Raw genomic sequence first — 23,781 nt, 5'->3', positions numbered from 1 at the left:
AACTTTAAAATGAAGCATACTGAAAATTTCAAAATAAAAGCCTTGAATATTTTTACATCATGTAATTGCTCTTTTTGGCTTTATTTGACTTTTTCATCCAAAGCACTGTTACACATGGTATTAGTTTGGCCCTTTGAAATGAAGCTTAACAAAAATTTCAAAATAAAAGCCTTGAATATTTTTACATCAGGAAATTGCTCTTTTGAGCTTTATATAACTGATTTAACCCAGCAATTGTTACACATGTGATTAGTGTGGCAATTTAAGATTAAGCTTGATGAAAATTTCAAAATAAAAGCCTTGAATATTTTTACATCAGGTAATTGCTGTTTTTGGCTTTATGTGACTTTTTCATCCAAAGCACTGTTACACGTGGTATTAGTTTGGCCCTCTGAAATGAAGCATACTGAACATTTCAAAATAAAAGCCTTGAATATTTTACATGACGTAATTGCTCTTTTTGGCCGTATATGACTTTTTCATCCAAAGCACTGTTACACGTGGTATTAGTTTGGCCCTCTGAAATGAAGCATACTGAAAATTTCAAAATAAAAGCCTTGAATATTTTTACATCATGTAATTGCTTTTTTTGGCCGTATATGACTTTTTCATCCAAAGCACTGTTACACATGGGATTAGTTTGGAACTTTAAAATGGAGCATAATAATAATTTCAAAATAAAAGCCTTGAATATTTTTACATGAGGTAATAGCTCTTTTTGGCTTTTTTTGACTTTTTCATCCAAAGCACTCTTACACGTGGTATTAGTTCGGAACTTAAAAATGAAGCATACTGAAAATTTCAAAATAAAAGCCTTGCATTTTTTTACATCAGCTACTTGTGTTTTGAGCATTATATAACTATTTTAACCCAAGGACTATTACGCATGGGATTAGTTTGGCCCTTTGAAATGAAGTTTAACAAAACTTCCAAAATAAAAGCCTTGACAACATTTTAAATCGTACCGAACGGTGCACGTCCGCCTCACTTAACGTTCTTGCGGTTCTCCGCGTGCCACTGATCACGTCACGGCGTTCTTTAGCGTCGACGCCGATTTGTGGCGTGACGACGCCGGGCCCAAACCCCACGGGCGCGCCTTGGCAGGCCCCGGCTAAATTTCTTCCGAAATTTTCTAGTTTTTTACCTAAAAATGTCTGCTCTGGTTCCCATAAAACAACAGGCCACCACCGACTGAAGTGCAATAAAACAATTTTTGTAAAATTATGTTATTAACCTTATAGTTCTGAGAATAAGGCATTCACTGTAGAAAACTGTATATATATATGTGTGTGTGTGTGTGTTTTTTTGGAGTAAAAATATGTCAAAGTAGTGCTAGTAACAGAAGCTATAATAATAATAATTATTATTATTATTAATAAACTGCACAAAAGAAAAATTGGGAACTTTAAAAATATGTAGGAGCCCTAGGTGTAGTCAGATTTCACAAAAGAGGCATTAAACACAAATCATTTTTATATTTCTTCACAATCCTAGACGTCTTGCAACCATCGAAATTGTTCCATATGAACTGATAGAACTTCCGCTTTTCGCCACCCTTTTCCGGAAGTTGTAATGCTTAATTTCGATTCGTCCAGCTGGAGGACAGAATCGAAACTTAGAAAAGAACAAAACAGCTGCATCGAAGATAGTCTTGAACATAGGCTGAAGCTGAAGCAGAGACCAGCCAGACAGAGCCTGGACGCTGTTTACTGTCTATGATGGAGCTCTTAGAGACTGGCAACGCAATTTCTAATCTCTACATGTATGCACAGAGACGTGGTCTGAACTTAACTTATGAGGTTCTTGACTCCGAGGGCCCCGATCATAATAAACAGTAAGTGTTAATATTTTCCTTTTGGGATTTGGGAGGGGGAATTAGTCCGCATTTGGACTGTGATAGAGAAACTTTAAGACAGGTAATAATAACTGTCGTTTAGTGGACTGGGCAATAAGAACTGCTGAGATCAGTCATTATATAATAAATGATTAAAATAGTTATTTATCAAACTTCTGCTGTCGTAGTTAGACTAATTCAGTAATAAATGTTGTTTTTATCAATGTATTATGTGAATTTTAACTTGTCACCTCGTTTGATAATACGCCCCCGGGAAGTAAGCTACCCAGGTAGACTTTTATAACAGTGTTATATAATATTCAGTTTTAGATTACATCTACCTCTAATTGCTGAAAAGTAGAAAATAAGCAATTGTTTGTTTGATTTCTTATAAACAATCAAATTAGCCTAATTAAACACAAATAGTTACTTCACTTACCTTATACATACTTAAATCGGTGCCTTGTCTCCAGGCATGGAGTGCAGTTCTGTTAGTGTAATAAGTTCAAGTAGCAGAAGACCAACACACAAAGACAGAGCATTCAGTTGAAACCAAACAGTGGAGGTTTTGAGTACACATTGCTGTGGAGAAAGTATGAATGTATGACCACAAACTGCTGTATTGTATTTGGATCTTATGTGATGTACCAAAATAAATCCTAAGGGTGAGTGAAAGAAAAATGTTTTAAATGTTTCAAATCTGAGAAGGGTGGTGTCTACATGTATTTAACCTGGTATAATCTATTACTTCTAAATAAAGTATTGGACAACTGCCTTCAGAATTAATTAATTATTTGATTAGTAAAAAGCAAATATTTAAATAAATCTTAATCTAGCTCCATATGACCTATAACGGCCTCAGATGTTTGTTGGACAGCATTAGAAGACAAACAAGGAAGACCAAGGAACACATATCACGGAGAAACTTGTGGAGACGTTCAAAGCAGCGTGAGACAGGAGATTAGGCATATAACATAGCTGAACACCTTCCAAAATATGGTCATTAATAAAAGGTGCATCCCAGAGGCAGGAGGGCCATTTTAACTCTGGAGGAGTTGCAGAGATACAATTATTTTTATTTTTTATTTTTTGCAAATCTTGATAACCAAATTTCACAAATACTTGCCCATCCAATTTTATTCAGCTTGACCTAATTGTAAAGAAAAAAGTACAAAAATCTCAGCTTCTAGACATGCAAAGCTGGTTGAGAAAAGTGCTACGTTTGTTTCTTATAAATGTTGTACAGATGATTTTGTCATCTTATCGATAAAAATAGTACTGTACAAATGAATAACATGGAAATAGATTTTGACTTAATTTATTTTATTTTTTTTAAGATTCACTGGGAGATTTCTCGTAGATGGCAAACCCTATCCGAGTGGCGTGGGAAAAAACAAACAGGATGCCAAGCTGAGCGCAGCCCTGACTGCTATACGATGTCTTCGTGGGGACCAACAACAGGACACAGTAAGATTCCTCTTCTGTGCAAAACAAAACTATGCAATAATTCAAAACAATCATTTTGGTCCCTAAATGATGAATAACTGTTGTCTTGACAGGCAGAATATTCAGCAGAAACGTCTTCACCTGCTAGGCAAAATGACATTAACTACATATGTTGGCTCAATCAATACGGTCAAACAAATAGGGTGAATGTAAAAGCAGTGGTGACGGCACGGCCTGGACCAAATAATGCTACTCTGTAAGTCCACCACATTGCTGCATGTTTCGTCTGTGCTATGAACTAACCACTTGAAATTCATAAATATACATTTGTTGAATTAGATGGTGTAAGTTTATAGTGGGTGACACTGAATACCCAGAAGCCTCTGGAAAATCTAAGAGAGAAGCAAAGGAGGAAGCTGCTAAGTTGGTGTACAACATGATAAATACTAGTCAATCTCCAGAGGTAAGTAGTGATACAGTTTATTAGACATTTAGATGCAAACATCATAGCATGCAAATTTTGTGGGGAGTTTTGTGTATGTCTTTATTAGAACTGTTGTTTTTCTAGTGTGGGATGGTAATGCCACACTAAGAAGATTCATTAAAACAAGAATTGGGTTTATTGTTTTCTGAATTTACAGTATTTTTTTCTTTTATCCACTCAAATATTTGCATATTTTCTCCTCTAATATTTGTTTAAATGCTAATTTTGTTCCAAAATGCTTCCAAAAGCTTGTTGATGTTGTTGTAGTCATCAACAAGCTTATGTCAAAATCTTAACTTCATATTTCACCACATTTCTTTTTGTAGTTTTTGGGATAATTAAAATCGATTTTCTGGCCCAGACGTGACTGATAATCTATACCCTTTAGCATAATGAGAGAGGACAAAGCTTAATATCAGCCTGCTTTATCCATCCAGTTTGGATGTGTGTTTGAGATCACTGTGTTGATGGAACATCAATTCATCCTGGGCTTTCAGACCTCATTGTACTAGCCATCAAGCATGGTGGTGGCAGCATTATACTGTGGGGCTGTTTAGGTCCACAGGTGTGCTGGTGCATTTTACAAAGTGGATCCTTGTATGCATCTATTTGCAGTCAGACGTCTGAGCATCTATAATGAAACAAGCAATTCACTTGCACTAGTTTGTATTGACTTTTCACTAATCAAGCATAACATTATGACCAGCATGGGCACCCCGACTGTATTTCACAGTCCCATATGCAAACTGATGCATTTTGTAATAGGACACCACATAGTTCCTCTGATACCCATAATAGGCTGTGTTTTTCAATACTTTGCAAAAAACCACAGGCCATATAAGTTCTACGTAAATAACTTTCTAATACTTATCAGGAAGCATTCCTCTTTGTTAATTATCTTATTTTTGCTTTAAGGTCATAGATTCCCCAGTTCAACAATATCAGATGGTCAATAAAAACTTAAATCGTCTCAGGTGAGTAAATAACAGCAGGTTATTTATTATGGGTGGAGATTTTTTTTAGGTCTATCAGTTCAGAATACTACGATGCAATTATAAATTATCATTGTCACAACATGGTGCAACTCCCACAAACCTCCATTCATAATTAATAATTTAATGCACAATAGATTTTAGTTAAATGATAAAGAAGAATACATACCTTAGATAAAATTATGCAAAATAGGAACATAAAGAGTAGAACGTGGAAGTGCTTAAAATTCTAAGTTCCACACTTTGATTTTCTCGGATTATAGGTTATTAGTTGACATTCAGATAATAAAGTTTGAATGTTTGTTAATCAACTCTGAATCGTCCATGTCGATGTCTCAATAAATAATTGAAAATAATTTTTTATCCCTCACCCCTGTTGTTTAGTTAAGATGTTTTCACATATGTGAAATTGTGTTTGTTTGTTTCAGTGCAAAGACAAAAAGCCTGAGTATAAACTCAGAAGACAACAGCTGTACGGAGCCACGGTTTGTTGCAATTATCCACAACTACTGTCAGAAAAAAAGCCTCAGTCTTGAATTTATACTAGTAGAAAAAAGTGGACCTCCTCATAACCCTCGGTAAGAATCTTCTCACCTGAAACAGTTTTGCCTTTGCTTCTGAATTGCTGACTGATGTTAAAGTAAACATGCAGATATATAGATCCTTTTTCTTCAATGCAGATTTTTCTGCAAATTAAAAATTGAGACAAGGGAATACCCTGTTGCTGAGGGTAAGAAGATCAAGGAAGCCCAACATAATGCAGCAAAGTTGGCCTGGTCTGCTCTTCAGGAGCAGTCAGACTATGACAGCAAGGTGGACAAAGTTCAGATTTCTCTAGTATCAAGTTCAAGCCGACGGCAAATTAAAATGTTCTTCACTATTCCTTGGCATTTCAGGTGTCTGTCGGATCAACAACATCTGAAGATGGAGCAGCAGCAGCATCGCAATCAGATGCACTGTAAGACACTTCCTGACAAAAACAGCTGAACACATTGGAGAGCTGAATGTTATGGCTATACTCATGTAGACATACCTATTTGTCTTCTTTTTTAGAAACTCACACGAGTCATCATCACACAACATGCAAACAACTTCAAGTGACTTAATAATATTTGCTGATTCCTCAAACCCTTCCAACGCCCAGGTTTGTCTATCATAGTTAAAAAGTGTGATAGTTAAAGCAGTAGTCTGTTCTCTGTAGGATACCTTAAGACTATGCAATAATTTACATTGTAAAGCAAAGCCAGGTCATCTTTTTGAGACAGACTTACTAAGTGTGTCTAGGTATAAATATCTGAAAAAATGGCCACAGAGTAAAAAGCTTGAATTTCAAAATTAGGCATGAAAAAGTAGTTCCTATTTTGAAGAGTGAAGGAGTAAAACTTGTCTCGACAAGTTGGCGTACCTGAGCTGTGAATCATAATTATGCTCTACTTTGTGTTGTTCTAACATGAAATTACAGAGAAAATATTGAAGCTTGTGATTGAAATATCATTAACTGAAAGTGAAACAATGTGAAGGTTGCAAGTTACTGTAGTTACTGGGAAAATACATTCATACCAAGAAAAACTAAATAGTGAAGTTTAAGGTAATAACAAGAAAAAAATCTACTCTTGTGAATTTTAGATGTCCAGAAAAACTGGATCTGGAGGAAATGGACCATCATCCATGTCACAGTAAGTCCTCTTAAAAGACATAGCATATTGTTTTGTTTTAGTGGGGATGTGTGGAGTACGAATGAGCAGTCATTATCTTACTTCAGTAGCAAGCGGCCCATCCTGATGGCTTCCAGGTCACTCTCTGGTCCATTGTGGAGCACAAGCGCCCCATGTAGAAAGGGACGCACCTCCTTTAGGTGTGATTCTCATCCTGGGCCTTTCATGGCCAGTCTTACCCAAATATGTTTCAATACAAAAATTATTTGGTGAACAAATACTTATAACAATATAGTATATCTGAAATCAAAACTGAGATGGCTGTGACTGCTGTCTGCTGCAAGTTAATGGCTGTTTATTCATGATCATACTTCTTACCTACTTATATTAAAGCAGCTTGTAGTAATAACCTTCCTATTAAGATTCATAATGCTGCTTCCTTCGAGGATGTCTCCAGCTGGCACTCACTGAGAGCATCTGTAATCAGAACAGTGACTATAATAATAATAATAATAATAATAATAATAATAATAATGGAGGAAGTGGGTTGTGGTCTAAGAGAAATTCAAATGATTGGTTTCTATTAAGAACCTTAATAGGAGCGCTGTAGAACAATAATTTTTAATTAATGTTTTGTTAAAGAGATTCTTCTGAGCCATCGCAGAGCGAGATGACGGGCTCATCTGATCCTGCGGATTCTTCGAACCAGGTTTTGCTTTTGTGTTAAACTATCAATGCATTGTTTGATGCTTATGTAGACACTCATATTTTATCTATAAACATACATTTATAGATAAACATTGCAGACTTTTTAAGCATCTTACAGAAACTAGCATGAAATTTTCATGGCTGAAACAGCTTTAGGATGATAGAAATCCAGGTTTTGATCATCCTAAGCCTTCTGTTAAAACAAATCAGTATTTATACAAAATAAACACACTATAAACGGTATATACTGTGGTTAATATACCAAATTTGAACTGTACCTTTAAAATCTGCCTTGACGCTTCTATGTACTCTTGTAGATCATTAGTACATTAGCAGTTTCAAATCAAAGAGGAGACATTGCTACCAAGGGCTGAAGTTGTAGTATTTGCACTGTTTCTCTCTATATAGTTCAAATACTCAGATGTTCTCAATTAATGCTTTTCTATTTTTAAAATACACACATTATTGATTTTTTTTCCCAGAATGATGTGGACAACCAGAAAATCACAAATACAAGCAACCCACCAGTGCAGTCAAGGTATTGAAAAGCATTTTATTCCACTAAAAATATAAACTTTAATAAGTATTAAAGACCAATTCATTTCTTTGTGTCTAAGCAATCTGTTTAATGCCTAAAGCTTCGCATCAGATTTTGAGATCCTTGAATATCTTGGCGGAGGAGGGTTCGGTCGCGTTTTTATGGTGACGGAAAAACTGTTGGATCTGGATTATGCAGTGAAGGTCGTTCCTGGAACAGAGTGAGTATGTAGTGCTGCTCTGGGCACAAAAACAGAAACGTTGGTTAAAGAGTTCAGGACAAACAGTGAAATTGTTTCCCTGAGGGTGGTTGTATTTATATTATTTTGATTTAGGAAAGCTTTGCGAGAGGTGATGGCGTTATCAGATCTCCAACATGAAAACATTGTCAGATACTACAACTGTTGGATGGAGGATTCAAAAGTGCAACAAGCAAAAGTCCAAAAGAAACTAAAAGAGTAAGAGTTTTCTCCTCTAGTTTCACATAAGTGAATCCATCTTACAGACTGACAGAAAAATCACATTTTGCCTTTTTTTTTACCTGCAAGTGTGACATGTGGACAGTACCTCTTTATTAAGATGGAATTATGTAAATCTGCAACCCTCAAACAATGGATTGGTGAGAGGAACGAGGAGGAACTGCCACACCCCCAGAGAGGAGCAGACAGTCTTCCTATTGCATTGCAAATAGCCAATGGAGTCGAATATATTCACTCCAAAAACTTAATTCACAGAGACCTTAAGGTGAGACTCAGGCTTTTACACTGCTGGTTTGATTGATCGGTAGGTTCCTTCTTTCCTTCGTTCCTTGGATTCTCCCATGCTTGTGTTCTACCTTCATTTTTTTTTCTCTTACCACATTTTCTCTCTTGAAAGTTTCATTGGGAAACTAATTTTAATTCTTTTCATTAAAAATGTGCATACGGCTTGAAGCAAACTGCATATAATCCAATGATGGGCACTTCACCTGTTGAGCAAAATTCACATTTTGCCCATTTTTGTACTTTTCTTTTTATTACTTTCGCTTGGGCTGCTTCTAAAAACAGCCCAAGTACTTAAAAACCATTCAGATGTTTTTTGGCAATAAGTTCAGGTGTTTTGATGTCTTGAAAATGAGCCATTTCAAAAACTTCCTGAATGTTAAGTCACAAATCATCAGGAAATGGTCCTATAAATGCCCCATAGATACATGGGGCATCTATAATCATTAGCCCATGTTTTAGTATGTTGGTGGATTAGTAATTTTAGTTTTCTTAAATGATTAGTTGTTTGATCCAAGAAGTTTGATAATCACTTTAATCACTTTATTTGTTTTTCACTTCTCAGCCTCCCAACATAATGTTTGGAAAAAATGGGAAGGTGAAAATTGGGGACTTTGGTCTCGTCACTATTGACAGAAGTGAAATCTTGATCGACAGAACAGAAGGACCAGGAACCAAAATCTACATGGCTCCTGAACAAGTAAGTAAAGTAATGTGCTAGAGCTAACACAAGTATTGATTTTATTGTATAAGAGAATAAAAAATAAAGGTGTTTAACCACTTAGACATTTAAAAACTAAAAACAAGATCTTAAAATCAATTGCAAAGGAAATGAACAACCAGAGTAGGGAATACCAAATTGGGCTGATATGTTAATTCTGAGTTGTCTCTGCTAACACATACTATACAATGTCAAATAATAAATTAAACGATTTCAGAAGGGCACTTTTTTGTCCACACGAAAAAGAGAAGGTGTTCTAGTACAACCTAGTACCTTTTTGCACACACCCCTGCTCATAACTGATTACCTGCTGTGCAAAAAACAAACAAAACCAATTCTAATATACAAGCTAATTACTAAGATAAGAAATAATTGTAAAATTAACTTTTTGGCGTTGTTTTAACAGGAAAGTAATAGATATGATCGTAAAGTGGACATGTTTTCTCTGGGTCTGATCTTTTTGGAACTCCTTTGGAAAATCTCAACCTGCCACGAAAGAGCAAAGGTTAGTCACTCATAAAAAGACTGATTTTAGAATTAAATAAATCACTCTGTGTGTTTTCTTTTGCACTGTTTTTCTTTAAAATGTGATGTAGAATTATTGCCTTAACAAACTAATTTAATTCACTCTTATTATGTCATAACTACTTTGTTACTATTAGATTTTAAAAAATGCAAGAAACAACGAGCTTCCCAAAGAGTTTTCACAGGCTTTTCCTTTTGAGGTATGTTGTATTTTTAAGTCTCTGCCAATTTATTCACTAAATGCACTTATTTCAGAAACTATTTTATGGAGCCTGATACTAATCAAGGTTCATTGATCCTATTTTTGATTTTAGTATCGAATAATCAAATCTTTGCTGTCTGAGAACCCAAATGATCGACCTGAAGCAAGTCAAGTGAAGGAACAACTGGAGGAAACAAACCAACACTTGGACCAACATAGTGTGTGAATGTCAAAAGAATGAGAGTTTGGTTGGGTAGAGGGAGGAAATGCTTTATTTTTACATGAACTGTGGAGAAAGTTGTCAACATGCAGCACTTTGGAGGAATTTTTAGCTTTGAAAAAAAAAATGATTATGATTTATGTGTCTTGCAATAATTACAACTTAAATAATCATGCTTGTTCTAAAAAATCATGATTTGGGTCATTTTAGCAGCTGGTTTCCTTATTCTTCTCTAGAAATAGATCATCTTTATAATCTATGGGACAACTGGGAGGAAAAACTAAAGGTGGGCTTGTTGGGTTGCCAGAAAGCAAACTGCATATTTTATTAAACTGTTACCCCTCTGAAACTTAATTAACTTCAGCAACATGACGCACATTGATGTATAGAAAGTTAAACAATCATTCAGAGGATGCTCTTGTTTTTAAACAATGTACAAAAATGCATGCAATGAAAAATTTGTAATCCTTGGAAATTTTAGATTTTGTTAAAATTTTTTGGTTTTAAATGTCATTAATAAACCATTTTCTTCTGTTAATGATTTAAGACAAAATCTACAGTGTTTTGCAGTTTTGTTGTTTAGTACAAAACTCTGCAAACCCACGCAAGGTTTAGAACCACAGTCAATACACAAGGTATAATATTAAATCTTGAGAAAATATTAACAGCTAAATGGACAATATTTGGGGGAAAAAAGATAGGGAGTGCATATATTAGAAGGCTAATAATTTGCTTTGCCAAAATAAAATGCATCCCAAAGCTAACATGGAGAAATAAAGAGCTAAGAGTTGAATAACCTTTTCTACATAATCACACTTATACTCTAAGCTACTGGTAAAAGTTTCATATCAATAGGACAAGATTTGGGGAAAATACCACTATTTTCCCCAAATATTTGCATGTATACCAACCATGCAAATATTGGCAGGCTAATAATTTGCTTTGCCAAATAATGCATCCCCCTGCTAACTTGGAGAAATAAAAAACTAAAAGGGATTTCACCTTTGCTGCATAATCACACTTATTATATAAACTGCTGGTAAAAGTTTCATATCAATAGAACAATAGACAGGGGATGCAGATATTGATGGGCTCAGAAATTAAAATCCATCTCCTCCTATATTAATAGACTGGACAGTTAGGGGGGATATAAAATTTTCTACATAATGAGCCTCTGTCATGCGTTAAGTTATGGTGTTAAAAGAAAAAGCGGGAAACTGCAAAGCGAGAACATATTTAGACACTGACTGTAAAACGTTCGACTCATATGTCTCAATAAAGGTGTTAAAACCGTATTTATTTCAATCCATGTAAGCCCTAAAATTCACAGTTTTAGGGCTTACATGGTTAACATGATAATGTTAAAAATATTTTTAAAAGTTGCCTCTTTGGTCATATTTCTATGGAGCCCTCTAGAGGACATGGGGGAAAATTTTTCTTTTGCGTTACCTCGAAAACTTTTGCGTTACCTCGCAATATGCTTACTGTAATATTTGCTGGTCTATTTTGTATACAGTCACAAATGTCAATTTAAAATTTATTTAAAGAGCCTCAGTATTTATTCTTAACTCTTTGGTGCAAACAAATTATTGAAAATCTATTTATTCACTGCATATCTGTTTGTGAAAGGTTGTGACGGAACTGCACATGAAAACATCCCTTTACTTGCTTGTGCTTTGGGCTGGCCCTGGTCAGATGACTTATTACCCCGCTATAGTAAATAGTCCAAATAGTTTGGATGTATTTTTCTTCTTTCCTACTTACAGAAAGTTTCTGTTTAGGTATGTGGTGCATTTCTGTCCTAAAGAAAAATATATAAAACTTCAGATATTTCACAACGACATATTAAAATACATGGAAAAATCTCACGAAAGCCTTGTATAATAGCAGAAAGTACGATGACCACGTAAGAAAGGCTTACAGTATTAAATTATGCCGCATGAACTAATCAGCATCATTTCGAGAGAACTCAAAAGTAATCCGAGGGAACACAATTCCTTAGCGAGGTAACTCAAAAGAAAAAAAAATTCCCCATGTCCCTTAAGAGGCTCCGTACCTTTCTGGTTGATTTGCAGTTTTCTTTTAGTTTGTTAAAGATTTGTGGCGCATAGAAACTGAGTCCTGCCAAAATGTATCATTTCTGAATTCACCATAGATAACCACAGTGAAACGATGGCGGCAACATACTGAGAGAGTATTTTCTTAGGAAGAAGGGAATTTTAGAAGAAAACCTGAGAGGTTGCAAAAGGCTTCAGATTGAGCCTTTTGCAACGGCCCTAAACATTCGACCTCAGTTACAGTAGGTTAAGATCAAAGCACAATCATGTCTTAAAATGGCCCAGTCAAAGCCCAGACCAAAATCCATTCAATATTCCTTGGCCATATCTGAAAAATGATGTTCACAGATGATCGACATCTAATCTAACTGATCTTGATACAGTTTTCAAAGCCAAAATGTTCAAAAATGTCAGTCTCTGGATATACAGAGACCGATATACAGAGATTCTCCCTTCAAAGAATCAACATATTTTTTTTCTGTAGTTTTATTTGTTTTTTTCTAAATGCTGCACAAATTTTGTTGGTCTTTTGCATGTAATCCTAATAAAATACACTGATTACTTTGGTTATAGTCGGACAAAATCTGAGAAAGCTTTTTAAAGCTCTTTTAATGCATTTGTACACTGTCCATGGAAGATGGAGCAGGAATGATGCGGCGGTTTACACACTAAGCATCTTTCATGGCTCAACCTGTAGGTGGAGCTGTTGTTCTGCTGTTCTGTGTGCAAACTCCAGGTCGCTGAGTGTGATCCAGGTTTGTTCACAGTGAGGGGGAGCAGAAAAGGATGCGGGGTGTGTGTGTGACATTTAATCATGCCTCCGGCACATGCTGCATGATTAGCATCTCGGTGGAAAACAACAGTCACAGTGGCCAAAGAGCAGATCTCACACAATCACGCAAACACCGGGTGAGGCGCAGGTAATCAGTGCAGATCAGTTCTGCAGCTCAGAGAGCTACCTTAACAACCACAACAACACAGAGGAACCAAAAATATGTGCAGTTTATATAAACGAGACCTATTTTTTATCGTTTTCTTGCCAAATCTTGGTCAGATCTTCTGCTTCACCCATAAATCTAGGGATAATTGTGTATTTAAACTCTATCTGAAGCAACTGAAAAATGTATTGGAGATACACCAGGAAAGTGAATTTCAACCAGCTTCAAGAAGGTGTTTACAAGAAAAACAACTATTCTGAATTATCTTAATCTTATGTTCTGTTATATTTATTGTGTATTTTTTCCTTGTTGTCACCTTCCTAAAAAAATGGCCTAAGCTTTTTTTTTTTTTTTTTTTTTGCCAAAAGGGATTTTTGTTAACAAATAACCTCATTTGTATTTCCAAAAAATGATTTAGGCAAAAACAAATCACTTCTGGCAAATTATTTTAGGAAGGTGACAATGTGGAAAAACACACAATCAGTATAATTATACATATTACGCATTTCATTATAGTAATATTAATTTGTTTTGATATATGACCTCTGTTTTATGTTTGTCTTTGTCTATTTTTGTAGTTTTAATTTTGAATTTATTAAGTGATCTATGTATGTTTTGTATTTTTAGCTGTTTATGTTGAATGTGTGAACCTCAGGAGAAGTAGATGCAGGGAACTTCAACTAATGTGGATCCAAATAAAAGAAATAAAGACATCTTGTGTCAACTGACGAACTTAACACTTTATTACTGGATAAATATTTGTGGTGATAAATTGTATTTCTGGGTGTGTAAACGTGCAAACATTTGTCCTCCTGACATTTTGCTCCATCTGAGCAGCATCTTTCTCCTCTAAGATAAGAAAACCGGTGAGTCTCCGGTCCTCTGCAGCAGCCGTGCTCCATGTGAGCAGGGTTATTGGATGTATTGAGGTCACTTCCTCTGAGAGCTGTGTGGGCGCTGAAGCAGAGCTCCTGGTCAGTGGCATGAACCATGTATCCAGGGGTAAAATGGACCCACAAGTCAGAGAGTCTGCCTGCGGTCCCCGGGGTCTCGACGAGTGATTACTCAGTGCACAGCCTCATCTCAGAAGCGGCAACCAGAGTTTGTTTTTGCTCCGTGTGTCTTAGGGAACCAACCTCGCCCGGGAGCGGGCTTCAAAATCAAAATGAGAATTCAGGATTCATGAGAGGCTGTCACATAGCGCTGCCCTCCTTCACTGCTTGTTCATATATTTCTGTTATGCTAAAACCCACTTAACCTCTGGTGAACGGGAGCTTACTGGAGCATGAGCACATGACGCGTCTTGCCCCCAGGCTCCTGTTGGCTTTCACCCTGGACTTTCCACCTCTCTGCAGCCACATCCTGCCACTGTCCACAACACTTAGCAAACAGGACAAGTGCTGTTTAAAGCGCCTGAATGGGTTTCAGGGTTTTATTCTCGTATCATCTGATGCATGTGTTGCATAGAGTCCTCGTTCTCTGATTGCACCTAAAGAAACTTTGATATCATAGTATACACAATTAACTTTCTAGTTAACTAGTTACATTTACCTGAGTAACGTTTTGAAAAAAAAAAGCACTTTTAGGAGTACTAAGTTATTATTACAACACTGAACTGTTTGGTTTTCCCGGAGTAAAATTGCTATCACTGCTCTTACTTGAGTTAAACTTCTGGATACTTTACCCACTGTGACTAACTGCTTAAATATTTTCATATTTTGCAAACCACAAATTTCAGCATATTTGGGGGGATTTTGTGCAATAAAATACTGGAATATTGCTTCAAAACATTTTGTGGCATGCATTTTAATTCAGGCCACTTTGAGTTGATAACTTTGTAAAACCACCTACTTCTACAATTACAGCTGCACATGACTACCAGCTTTGCACATCTAAAAGCTTAATTCTTCAGAAATTCTTGTTAGAACAGAAAGGATATGTAAACATTAATTGTCTAGTCTTCCTATAGTATTTCAATTGGATTTATGTTTAGACTTGTTGAACTTAACTGTGTGTTGTTAATAGTTCTCATTATCTGATGTTTAAAACCCTGAAAACTATTGTATCCGTTCAGAATTTAGTTCAAGTTCATTGAATCGTCACTTCCTGCTAGGTTTGGAGTTTCACTCTGATGAACTGAAGAGGCGAAGGTCAATAAACAGATAAAGCACAGCTGGTAGTTTGTCTTTAGCAGCATCAAAACAGTTTTTGTTTGATGGCACTGACTGGACAGACCAGCACTCAGAAAAATGGGAAGGTCCAAGAAGCTCAGTGAAGGTCAGCTCTAACATTCTATTTTTAAATCACTAGGGATGCCAACGTTATTGGCTCAAACAACAGTAGAAGAAGTTATTGAGCTGGGTTTACACATTTGTAAAACCTGGAGGAAACCCCAATCTGTCACCCTCAGATTAAAGGAAATGTGTTTGAATGTTCAAGAAAACCCACAAAGGCTTTTTGTCTGTAGCTGGAAACTCTTGAAACACCAGTGTCATTGTGGACAGTAGAGAAAATTAAGGAGTGTAAGTGATGGTCATGGTGCTGACCAAAACAGAAAAACCTCCAAAATTGATGCCTTCAGGATCAACAGAAATGTCAGCTGGACAATCCAGATGCCTCTGAGAGAAAAGTTTTAGATGAGACAAAGATTGAGCTGCTAGGCAAGAAAACAAGTACGGTAGTTGCGGACAGACTTTAGAAACATTTCGGCATTTTTTAAATCTGGATCAAACTGCCAGAAAAGTGCAAAAAAAAAATGCTAAAACACTGAGTTCCTTTAAATCAGGGCTAAAAACCAAGTCAATGAATGAATGGGAGGTGTAAACATCATTGAATATGAGAATGCAGTGTGGGAGACCTAAATGATTGTATGTTGATGTGTATGAGAGAGGGAAGAAATCAAATCTTTTATCTTCTACCTGCTCCTTTTAGAACAATTTGTGTAAAGTTGCATGCCAATTGGGATGGCTACTTATCTTATTTTTTTATGTTTTCACTTTTTGTCATCTGTTTGAATTAAATAAAATAAAAACAAACTCAAAGTTGTGTCAAAAACTTGGTTTTTAAAATCCCTGCAGTTTATAGAAAGCGTAAAGAATTCATGGCATGTGCAGCAGGACTTCAGCATCAACAGGTAACAAGAAAAAGGCGAAGCTTGAAGCTATAAAAGCAGCACGGAGCTCTTTGTCCACCTGACTGAGCTGTACTCAGAAGAAGAGATTGGATCCTCTTTTACAACACCTACAGTAAATCCTCCCCCAGCCTTTTATGCTGTGGTTACATAAAGCTCATCTCACATGAGACATCCCTAATGGCCCGTATCAAATGTGCTGTAAATCGCTGCACATCAGTCAAATGTTCTGCAGAGACTTTTTATCCATTTTCACCTCTCGCATACAGCAGCTTGCTCTCTCTGGAGACCCTGCCTGTCAGTACTGATCTTACACATCAGTACTGAAAACAGTACTGTTTTTGCTAAGATGTTGCTTTTTTTACCAGCGATACACACACTGTCACAGCTGCTGTTTCAGTTGTTTTATGTTTTATTTTGGTCAGTATTGGCATGAAAACACAGGTAAAAATGCCACAAACAATGTTCAATTTCTTTCTCTTAACCTTCCACCCAATTAAATATCTTAATAAAACAATTGTAGGTTTGATTCCAGCCTTTTTCTGCTGCACATTGTGTACCCCTGTACCACTGTGTATGAATGGTTGCATGTCTGTGAGTGTTATTCTACTTTAAAACACTTGAATTTAGTACATTAAAGTGCAAAACAGGTTTTAGTACTGATTAACCACTGATTAAATTATATATTTATAATATATACATAATAATACAATAGATTGTCTCATTTTTCTGATTGGAAAAGACAAAGAAATATCAAAAGTGAATAACAGAGTCAAATTCAGTGTATTATAAGAAAGGCTAAGCTATTTGTTACCTAAAATGGTGTGTGTAAAAGAAATAATTGTTTTCAGTGCTTTTCTAATAGTTTTTTGTTCTGCTAGACATCTGCAGCAGCTGTCAGAGCCGCGCTGCATATTGTGAGGTCAGGTAAAATTACTGCAAATGATATTGCATTCTCGCTTCTGTCAGCCTGCCAACTGTCGACTGGCAAATCCAGCAAAGTCATTTGTCAACTTCCTGCCCTCTCGAGTCCCCACTTACTGGCGTTTTAAAAGCACAGGCCCCTGCTTACAGCGCTGAAGGTCAGGGACGCGATGGCAGACTCACCTATAAATCTTTAATAGGCGAAGGAGTCGGCCCCATCTGGAGTTGAGCAGTTCATTGCAGAGCAACGGGGGTGCGACTGAAGATCATCTGCAACCACTTTCTCCTCTGTTTTCTTTTGCAAAAGATGACACTTTCTGACAGGCCAGCTGTTGTGCTGATTTCAGAAAAGATAGGTGAGAGATGATGCAATCACAGCGTTAGCGCTGAATTCAGAAGGTGAATGCAACGAGAAGGCAAAAAATAGCTTTATGTAAACTTTTTGTAGCGGGTTTATACCTTGATTTATTACAGCAAAAAATAATGTACATTTTTCAAATATCTTCACATTATGACCATAAACTTTAATGTAATTAATTGGAATTTAATGTGCTAGATCAACAAACATACAAATATGAAAATAAAAATGAACATTGTGGCATGCATTGTGTTTCAGCCCCTTTAAAGGGGCAATATCATGCATTTTCTAGCCACATACTGTCATTTTATAGCACAGTCATGTAACTATGTTACCTTCAGTTGTTATAAAATTGTTGTACGAAACAAGACTTAAAGGAAATTTGATTTAGCAATTTAACACCTTGAAATTGGGCCTCTGTCTCTTTAAGAAGCTCCTTTCCGACACTCCGCCTTCATCGCATCATCTTAGAAGCGTTTGACTGAGTAGTTTGTATGGTAACTTCAGCAGATGCGCAGTTCGACCAGGTGTTTGCTGCTGCTAGTCTGGAGGAGCTGCCATATAATTCACTCTATCCATCTCACCATCAGCATCTTCCTTGAAGTGAAGCATCCCCACTGCATGATGCTGCCACCACTTTGTTTCATTTGTGTGCTAAGAGTGATGTGGAGTATAAATTTCTTCCCTAATTAATCCTGTGTATGTTTCTCAAAAAGAGTAATTTTGGTTTCTATGATCAGAGAAGATTATTCTGTGTGTTGTGTCTCCTGCATGGCATTTAATAAACACCTCAGATAAGTTTTTGCAAATTTTCCATTAAGGTCAGACTTCAGGAGTGCATGACCAGTACTGATTATGTCAACACATTCTCTCTGATGTGGCCCTCTGGACTCCAAATTACATTAATAAGTCCCTCCAGTTTTTCACAAATCCGCAACATTCACACAAAATTAACACAAAATTAACAGATTCCCACATTTTTTTCAGATTTCTACTGAAAATGTTTCTCAAAATTGGCCAAAAATATCGGCTTTATGTGACTGCTGCCTCAGCCTTACGTGATGTCAAGTTATAATCCGTGATTGATACCGCGATTACTGAAGAGTTACATTTAAAGTCATAAATTAGCACAAATATAGTAAAAGTTCCTTAGAAATATTTCTAAATTAGCACCACAAAATCAGTGACTGCAAAAAACACACAAAAACAATCACAAAATTCTGGTCAGTGTGAAAAGATGTTAAACATTATTTAATTTTAAGAAACACTTATTGAATGCTGAAAGAAACAGCTACTTATTGATATTTTAACAGTTTAATTGGTTTTACCAATATATTCTGGCACAACTGGCCCTTTAAGAATATTCAGATTTTTGAAATGACCCAAATTGAAAATGAGTTTGGTGGCTCCGATTTAAATGATATGGACGACTTGATGGGTTTGCAGGAGCTTAATAATTAGGTGACTTTTAGTAAAGGGGCCTGAATACAAATGCGTGCCATACAAAAAATTTTTGATCACTTTTCCTCCACCAAAACTTTGTGTCTGTCTCATAATGAATTCAAATAAAACACAGAATTTGTGAGTGTAACCTGACAAATACTAGTACAAGTTGTTATCCGAAGCACCATCTCATGCAAACACAGCTACAAATCAATAACAGAGGCATCTACATATCCTCCTCTCTAATTCCATTAATATAAAAGTTAAATAGGAGCCATCATGCACTTCTCCAGAGGTCTATGAAGTTTTATGTGCTTCTTGATTGATTTTAAGAGAAGGCGTCGACTCCTTCAGTCTGCTGCTGCAGACTGACTTTGTGGAGATGGATTCCACTCCAAATGCTGTTAAAGACTGCAAAGGGATGTCATAAAGCCAACAATTAGGGTATACAGAGGAGCAAGGGTAAAAGAGAGGTGACTTAATGGCGTAGCGTGAATGATAACAGTAAATTCAGGTCGCATGATGGCAAGAGAGCCATCACGCTCTCTTGCCATCATGCGACAAGAGAGCCAAAAAGGACAGAAAAAAAAGCAAGCTCATTAAACAGGGAGATAAGCAGGAAGATAGAGCGAATCCAGAGGAAATGATTACGTGTGTAACGTTTGCAGATTCAGGTCTTCCTCTTTCTCTTTGTGTCGGCCGTGATTACACGGGCTCATATGAAAGCAGGCGAGCAGGGAGATGAAAGCCGTGCGAAACCAGGACACGAACAAAGTCAGAAAACAGAAAGAGGGGGCCAGCGCTTGAACACCGCGCCATGACAGACAGCCTTTGGGGCTGTTTTTATTCGGCTGCCAGGAGCTTTTTAGGATTCGTTTTATCTGCTCTGCCTTCCCATCCACCCACATACCCACCCCTCTGGATGGTGCTCCAGATGATTTGCGTCCAGTTTGGCTTCACTCGAGCCAACAGAGCCTCTAAAAGCAGACACACTCTGCCTCCCTCTCTGCAATCAGCCCGCCTGTCTGCTGTTTGAGAGCTGTTAAACCTCTTTTCTGCCTGAGTGGGTTTGTTCGCATTTAGGGGAAAGGTCCCTTCAGGTTTCAAAGATGGTTTTAAAATACACTTTACTTTTTCATTTCCATCTCTTTAGATTATGTTGTTGTTGCCTGGAGGGGAAAACATCAAACATTCAGCAGAGCACATTATGTTTGACACATTATTGTCATGGTTGCATGTTCGGAGCAGATGCACTCGATGGGAAGTTCAAGGATTAGCAACAGAAGGTTGAATTTGGTGATTTCTCCATTTTTTAGAGGACAAACTTAGAAGAGAAATTTATGCCACTTATGTGATCATTTGTGACATACTTGGAGCATGACTAAAAAATTCAGTACTGAGAGTTTCACATCACAAGAGCTGGGGATTTGATGATACTTGTAGACACTTGTATTGATCCTTATTGAAAAGAGTCTGCTCTGTCTGGTGCCTCCAGAAATCAATACCAGTCAAAATGGATGAAGCCTTTGTGAGGGAAAATTCAGTATGTCACAGTTTAAACAGGCAGAGGACTGAACGTTACGAATTCTGTCTTTATAGCAGATAACTACACAGCAACAGTGAAAAGTTAAAGTATCACTGTGTATTTTGAATCACTGGAGTGATAATGATGATCCAGGGATGACAAATGTAACGTTTCTAAATATTTCTTTGTAAATATTTAATATGTTTTGGAGCATTTGAACAGGAGATTTCCTTCAGTGACAGACGGCTGCATCCTAAATGCACTAAGGAGCATTATCCTAGGTAATGGTGTTTCAGAAATGTCCATGTTGTGGGACAATAAAGGATATTTCTATTCTATTCTATAGTCCTGTTGCCTTGCAGAAAGAATGCGCTGAGTTCAAAACTCAAATAAGCAAACTTTCCCTCAGTGTATTATAAGCCTGGTGGGTCTTATAATTGTTTAGCCAGGCTTAGCATTGTTTATTTATTTTAGTTTTTTCTTAATTATTGCCATTTTAAAGACTTTATAGTTGGTGTTTAGGTATTAATATTCCAGTCTTCCAATAACACATATCTACCAAGTGATATTTTCAAATTTCCTGTCAACTTGAAACATTTTTTAACTCAAAAACACGGGATGACTATCCCAGCACCCCGAGCACCGGGCTTAGCAAGTTTTCTGGGGGAAACCCTGAATAAGCTGCATATACAGTATGTTGGTGATGGTTGGTTGCTTTTGGAGTCTTAGGTATTACTTTCAAAAGCAAACATATCCTAAGCTTAAAAACATATCAATGTCAATGTCAAATTTATTTCCTCAAGATTATTATTGCTTGCAGAGCTTGTTGAGGTGCATTGATAAATTTTCAATTATGTGTTTTTAGCAATGTTTTAAAGCTCGCCATTGTGTTACAGAACTCTTCTTCTGTGTGTCTTTTACTTTCTTATGTGTGATATTTCAGTCAGTTAGAAATCACTTCAACTTGCTGTAAGACAAGTCCAAATCATGATCAATTCACCCCCATGCCTTTGCACTAATTGTTCTTCTACTACTCTTTAGGTTGATTGAATTCTACAGTAACTTTATTGAAGGTTTTTGTAGAGCGTGAGGTTTTGGTCTTTTTTTTAATTATCTGATCACTTAAAGGCATCTCTGTTTTATTTCATTGATGATTTGCTTTTGTGACTCACATTTTTCAGTTTTGTGGCTGAGGTCACCAATTTTTATTTAGTATTTCTCCTTGTATGTCAATGATCAAAAGATGCCAGGTGATACGATATTACTCCCAGAGCACAGACCCAAAGCATCACACATTTTCTACTATTCTTACTTGTGGACAAAATGTAACACATTTTCATCCTTGATTTCAAGCAAATCTCTCCTGAATTGCTGGTTGTAGAAAGATCAATCTGAGTCTTTGATTCTGTTCAAAGAACACTGTTCAAGTGTTTTAAAAGCTTGTATTGATGCCACTGGTGCACTGACACAGAACAATAACTCTTTCATACAGTATAGGACCCTCAGTACTTGCCGTAATATGATAAGATGTCCTTTTAAAACCCCCCATGGGGATGAAGACCGCTGAATTACATTTATTTTGCAGCACATCTGGCTTCTCAGAAATCCTGTTAGAGATGGCTGCTTGTCCCCGTTGTTGGTGATCAGCTCCTGTGTTCTTCATCAGACCCAAATTAGTGGCATTAAACCCAGAGAGCCATTTCATAACTGGATTTCTTGTTGCGTGTGAATCCTCGTAGGGGAACCAGTTCACCGCGTTGCCATCTGTCCTCCTCCTTCCACCCTCTGGAGCTGCTTTTCCCAGAAATCAACACCCCGTGTTCTGAATCACACTTGCCATCCTGTTGTCTGCATCTACTATTTATATTTTGTTGTAAAACACTGATTTTTCCCAAGTAAATTCTGAATTCATCCATTACAAGCATGACTTATGAGACAATGTGAAGTGCACCTTGTTTTATTGCTGCAGGATGTTGCAGCCAATTTTTATTTCCTGACATCTGGCCGTTCTTGTAACGGCTTCGATCAGCATGCAGGATGCTTTCTGACAGCCCTGTGCCTGATAAAACCTCAGGATCCTTGAAGTGCTGAGTGAATGATGTACAACCGAGGGGATGAAATTGTGAAAGCAGCAACTTCCTTGGACAACTTTCTAACGCTGTCACTCAGCGTATTTAAGAGTTTGGACTGTAATAGAACAGCTCAGCGTCTGGGGAAGAAAACTTACATTAGAGCTAGTTCTGCAAACTTTAACTTGCTGCTGCATCCGTCTGTGGGGTTTATGATGGAGAGAAGTGTCAATTAGAGCTGATGTGCATATCATACAGTCATTAGATATAATACCTTATGTAACACAGATGAGAAGGGTATTTTATATATTAGATGAATGGGCCAATAGGTTCGACTATCGGAGCATAGTGGGGTGTTTAAATGACACACAAAGGCAGTTAAATGAATTTAAAAAAAACAACTGGCTTTAGTGACATAAACCATGAAATTAACAAACAGTTATACAAGACACACAATTATGAAAATAAAATTACACACAATAAAATACAAAAAAATAATACAAATACTTGGCCAAGTGCTAGTTCTCAGTTTTGAATCTTTTGGGTGCACCCTGGTAATCTGAATTCTAAATTGTAATAGGCAACAGATCAATCAATTCCAGTTCCAATTAGGTTCAGCTCAACACCATTCACATGAGGAGAATTTCCTACACAGCAGTTTGTTACGAAGTACCAAATAAAAACCAGTCCAAAAGGTGAGATCAGAAATTCCAGGATTAAACAATAAAAAGAAAAATGTCAGTCAGGGGTCTCATTCATAACCAACTGTGTGTGAAGATGTGAGTGGTACCAGCCTACCACACCGCGGGGTGCAGCAGGACTCCAAACGGAAAAGAAGGAATCCAGGAATCCAGTTCTTTCTAAGTCCAGGTGGGAAGGCTCGCCATCAAAGTCACAGGAGGAATCCACCTCAGGAACAATCCAGCATAAACAAAAAACCTGACCTGTCAACAGACAGGACCAGCAGAATCATAGGATTTTATTAAGCTGTTCTAGCTTTAATCCTTAAATCATGTTTCTGTATATTTGACATCAATTACTGTAAATTACAAAAGCATTTCTTCAAACAATATTAAACATTACATTTTATCCAAAATCAGTAAAAGTTTACATTTTAATAATCAAATAGTTCAGATAAACAATATTATTCAACAAAAATGTGATAAACAGAACAAAAACCCAAATGAAAGGCACAGAATATGCTCACCGATCTCAATGCGACACGTTAGGGACAACAATATGGTGGCTCTCA

The 23,781-nt window shown here is 36.8% G+C and overlaps 1 protein-coding gene across 2 annotated transcripts; it reads left to right on the top strand.

Annotated features, from left to right (window-relative positions):
- Positions 1–1,572: 1,572 nt before the first annotated feature.
- Positions 1,573–10,638, top strand: LOC116713793 (interferon-induced, double-stranded RNA-activated protein kinase-like). Of its 2 annotated transcripts, XM_032554057.1 has the most exons (19): positions 1,573–1,834; positions 3,172–3,301; positions 3,394–3,536; positions 3,620–3,743; positions 4,680–4,738; positions 5,185–5,334; positions 5,437–5,569; positions 5,653–5,714; positions 5,810–5,900; positions 6,383–6,432; positions 7,054–7,120; positions 7,602–7,657; positions 7,758–7,877; positions 7,992–8,114; positions 8,205–8,400; positions 8,983–9,117; positions 9,545–9,643; positions 9,801–9,863; positions 9,978–10,638. In XM_032554057.1, the coding sequence occupies exons 1-19, from the start codon at positions 1,716–1,718 to the stop codon at positions 10,089–10,091; spliced, it is 2,034 nt and encodes a 677-aa protein (XP_032409948.1). In that variant the 5' UTR covers positions 1,573–1,715; the 3' UTR covers positions 10,092–10,638. The 2 variants fall into 2 exon arrangements, with proteins under 2 accessions (XP_032409948.1, XP_032409949.1); XM_032554058.1 differs by lacking the exon at positions 5,810–5,900 and having other exon boundaries at positions 5,653–5,702; positions 6,412–6,432.
- Positions 10,639–23,781: the final 13,143 nt, after the last annotated feature.

This window comes from Xiphophorus hellerii, chromosome 22 (assembly GCF_003331165.1).
Source record: "Xiphophorus hellerii strain 12219 chromosome 22, Xiphophorus_hellerii-4.1, whole genome shotgun sequence".
Lineage (NCBI taxonomy): Eukaryota > Metazoa > Chordata > Actinopteri > Cyprinodontiformes > Poeciliidae > Xiphophorus > Xiphophorus hellerii.
The sequence above is the reverse complement of the archived record's forward strand: the minus strand, read 5'-3'. Positions and strand labels throughout refer to the sequence as shown.

What these genes read in the sequence shown, in the direction of transcription:
- LOC116713793 (XM_032554057.1), top strand. Translation starts at nt 1,716, where the DNA reads ATGATGGAGCTCTTAGAGACTGGCAACGCAATTTCTAATCTCTACATG. An exon ending in AAGGTCGTTCCTGGAACAGA is followed by an intron (nt 7,878 to 7,991) that starts GTGAGTATGTAG and finishes ATTTTGATTTAG; the next exon opens with GAAAGCTTTGCGAGAGGTGA. An exon ending in CCTGCCACGAAAGAGCAAAG is followed by an intron (nt 9,644 to 9,800) that starts GTTAGTCACTCA and finishes TGTTACTATTAG; the next exon opens with ATTTTAAAAAATGCAAGAAA.